Genomic DNA, 3,684 nt, shown 5'->3' on the forward strand with positions numbered 1-3,684 from the left:
TCAATTTTTTATTTTTTGGTTTCCCACGGTATCCCTCAACCCGACAGGTTAAGGACTAATTCGCCGCGGTACTGAACTTCATTTAAGGGTTTGTCGTTGGCCAATGGGTTGCTGCATGTACAAGACGAGATTCAAACCGCCCGACATTTACTTAAGCGGACTAGTGAGCTAACTACTAGACCAATCCAACTTGGTTATTAATTTTTTATTTAGCTAGAACTTTTATTTATTTTGAACTGGGCTAGTACATTTAGCTAAGCCCAACAATGGACACCAGGGCCCAAACAGTTACAAGTTAGAAATAAGTTTCTCCACACTGCTACCACATTCATTCTAGGGTTTCGTTGCCAGCAGTTCATCGGGTTCTAAAAGATGGTAAGATTCAGCAAACAGAAAATAGTTTCTTCTTTTCTGTGTTGTAGTTCTAGCAAGCTCCTTCATCTTCTTTTTTATTCAATGTTTGATCGTTCTTAATTTACTGTGCAGCCTTCACACAAGACTTTTAGGATCAAGAAGAAGCTGGGCAAGAAGATGAGGCAGAACAGGCCCATTCCTTACTGGATCCGCATGAGGACGGACAATACCATCAGGTTCCTATTTTTCATTTTCCTTCAAATTTATTTGTTTATTTCTTCATCAGAATCTCGGAAATACTGATGCTGTTGTTGTATCTGTGTGTTCTTTTCAGGTATAATGCGAAGCGCAGGCACTGGCGCCGCACCAAGCTAGGGTTCTAAGGTGCAACTATCTACCTCTCCCATTCTAGTTTTGTAGTGCAATCTATGACATTCGAAGATTGTAAATTCATTTATTAGTTTTCAACTCGTTTAATTTTCAATTTACAATGAATCTGTTATCTTTTTGGTTTGATATTTATGTGAAGCGCACAATTGTTATGATGTTTACAACGTGATACTTAGGTTATGATATTCAGTTGTCTTGCTTCATGATTATTTATAATTTATATTTATGATACTATGAATGTTAGTTGGCGCTGAATCCCTTATTTACAGTTGTTACGATGTTTCCTGAAATTGAAGATGTTGATGTGCTTGGTTTTCTAGCCACCCGTTTGTAATTGAGGATTTCTATGTGGGAGGGTTCTATCATGGAGAAAGTATTTTCCGATCCTTAAAGGACCAGGATAGTTTTTAAATTTTTGTCTAATTATGGGGCTGTTTTGTGATTATATTTTTTTAAAACATAAAAGTCTCCAAGCCCTTTTTATATGTTTTTTTGTATTAATTGGAGAGAGGTGGTAATTAGTATAAGCTGGAAGAAAGAGAAACGACCATGGCAACCAGCTGCATCATCAATCACCCTTCTATCTTGGGTATCATTCTCCATTTTTCCATCCCTTTGTTTCTTTTAGGACACAAATTCCCAACTAAGAGGTGAGGGTACAACAGAACTAGGACACTGCAATGAGAGGGACATGGCTGCACCATCATTATTTTTCCTCAATAAACCGTTAAATACCTATATCGGCTATATCACATATTCACCTCTTCGTTTTCAAGCTCTTCTTCCTTCGCTGGAAAGTTCTAAACTTTCTCACACTCATGTTTCACAAAATCAAAAGATAAATTCTTTCTGAGTTTAGTTTTAAAACATGATTTAATAGCCATTAAAGTGTGTTAATATTTTTTGTCATTATCGTCCTCAAGTTCTTCATATTCATCATCACTCCTACGTATTTAAGGACTTCAAAAAATTTTGAAAATTAAACAATATTACAATAAATCCAATAAATCATGCCTAATTATCCAAATCATGCCTAATTATCCATATCAATTTTTAATTCTTAGTGGAGCAAAATTAAAAAAATAATATCAGCACAAATTCATAGTTTGACACAAGTTTAACTTTTTTTTCCATCTTAGACAAATCTTTCTATATTTACTTGTTTATAAGATGTTTGGTTTTTATAAGATGTTTGGTTTACAACACGAAAGGTTCTAACAGTTTATAATTAAACTTATTTTAAAAAAATAGTTTAAATAATAAATACTTATATTAAAGATAATTTATAAATAAGTTATTTTGTATTTAATTTTTTAATTTTAAAAATGTTTATTTTAAAAAAATATGATAAAAAAAATTTATTATGAGAGAAGTCATTTTTTTTTACTTTTTCATAAGCACTTGAATAATTTCTTAAAAAACTACAATTTGATTTTGAAAATTACACCAGAGATTAATACTATTATTTTTCATAAGTTAAAAGCTCAAAAAAAAGTAACTTTTGAAACTTCTCAGACCTTTACTAGTTCAATCGGTTTAATCGTAATTTTACCAAAAAAATTGTTTTATAATAAAATAATAAATAAAATATAAATAATATATTAAAACATAATAATAGTCTAATATAAACTTGTTACGAATTTGTTTAGTTGATATCATCACCTTCATTTCTACTATTTGGTCTAGAAAAATCAAGCAGTGCAACATGTACTACTATTACCAAAATAACAATACAATCCAATTTAATTACAATATGACAACTGATTAACTAAAATTGATTATTCGAAATTATTCACCAGTTATTCAACCCCATAATAACAATAAAATTTATAGTTTAACTATCAACAGTTATTCAATTATTATTTAGCTCAGTAACAATACCAAAGGTATAGCCTACTTACAATACCACGATAAAAAAAATTAATTTAAATAATTAGAGAAAAATCATCGAATATCAGCTTATAAAAAGCACAATTACAGTCAAAACCTAAAGCTTCAACTAACAATCAACCATTAGTTAAATTAGAGTATAGAATTAACGCCAAAAACCACAAAAGCATTAACTTTCGAATGTTTATTATCGCAGAAATTAAACAATAGCACCATAATAAGATATCTTGTGTTTTTTAGGTGAGAGAGGAAGAGCCTTAACAGTGAGACCTAGTTGGTGATGGCTAATGACGTGGCTGAGAATATGAGATGCTCAATGTGAGCATGAACGCCACGAGCTTAAGCTAGCCAAGGCAACACGTGGCGCGCGTCGGCGCCACCACGACGGACGAAGAGATTCGTAATCCAGGATGAAGCCGCGGCCAGAAGAAGAAATTGGATACAGAAAAAGCTAATTTCGATCCTGATTTTGAAATTGGTCGTTGAAATTGGTGAGAGAAGGACGAGCTCGAGAGTGATGGGAGGGAGTGCTGCGCCGTTGTAGGGTTACTGGGTTGGGTAATTGTTAGGGGGCTTAGGCATTCAACCGGCGGGTATTTTTGATAAAATTTAGAAATTTGGCCGGTTCACATCTTGGTTAGATCGACCAGTTTCTGCCGGTTTGACAGTCCAACGCCAATTTTTTATTTTGCGGTTTTGACATCCATTCGAACCGTCACTTCTATTGGTTTGCGATTCGGCTGACCGGTTTAGACTCAGAACCGCCTTAGTTTAGACACCGATTTGTTCTATGTCTACTGGTTAAGCTGCCAAGTCCATAACACTGGATATGTGATCCTGATCCATCCTCTATTCGGTATATTAATGCTAATATAGCTTTTGCACACATTAAATGTAAATTTGGTAATATTTTTTAGTACTATTTTTAGTTTTCTATTGTGGCTGGAATTAAACTTGATATATTGATTACTATGAAAATAGTTGACATATTTGTACAGAATACGAATCCCAATTATACATTTTTTTTTTCAACAAATAATACAATGATTT

General features: G+C 32.9%; 1 protein-coding gene across 2 annotated transcripts; it reads left to right on the top strand.

Moving 5' to 3' along the window:
• Positions 1-238: 238 nt before the first annotated feature.
• Positions 239-3,684, top strand: LOC112800155 (large ribosomal subunit protein eL39-like). Of its 2 annotated transcripts, none has more exons than XM_072196242.1 (4): positions 239-375; positions 487-590; positions 689-738; positions 2,875-3,684. In XM_072196242.1, exons 1-3 carry the CDS (start codon positions 373-375, stop codon positions 735-737), a joined length of 156 nt encoding a protein of 51 aa, XP_072052343.1. In that variant the 5' UTR covers positions 239-372; the 3' UTR covers position 738; positions 2,875-3,684. The 2 variants fall into 2 exon arrangements, with proteins under 2 accessions (XP_072052343.1, XP_025698048.1); XM_025842263.3 differs by lacking the exon at positions 2,875-3,684 and adding an exon at positions 1,014-1,498.

Source organism: Arachis hypogaea, chromosome 5 (genome assembly GCF_003086295.3).
Source record: "Arachis hypogaea cultivar Tifrunner chromosome 5, arahy.Tifrunner.gnm2.J5K5, whole genome shotgun sequence".
NCBI classification, from domain to species: domain Eukaryota; kingdom Viridiplantae; phylum Streptophyta; class Magnoliopsida; order Fabales; family Fabaceae; genus Arachis; species Arachis hypogaea.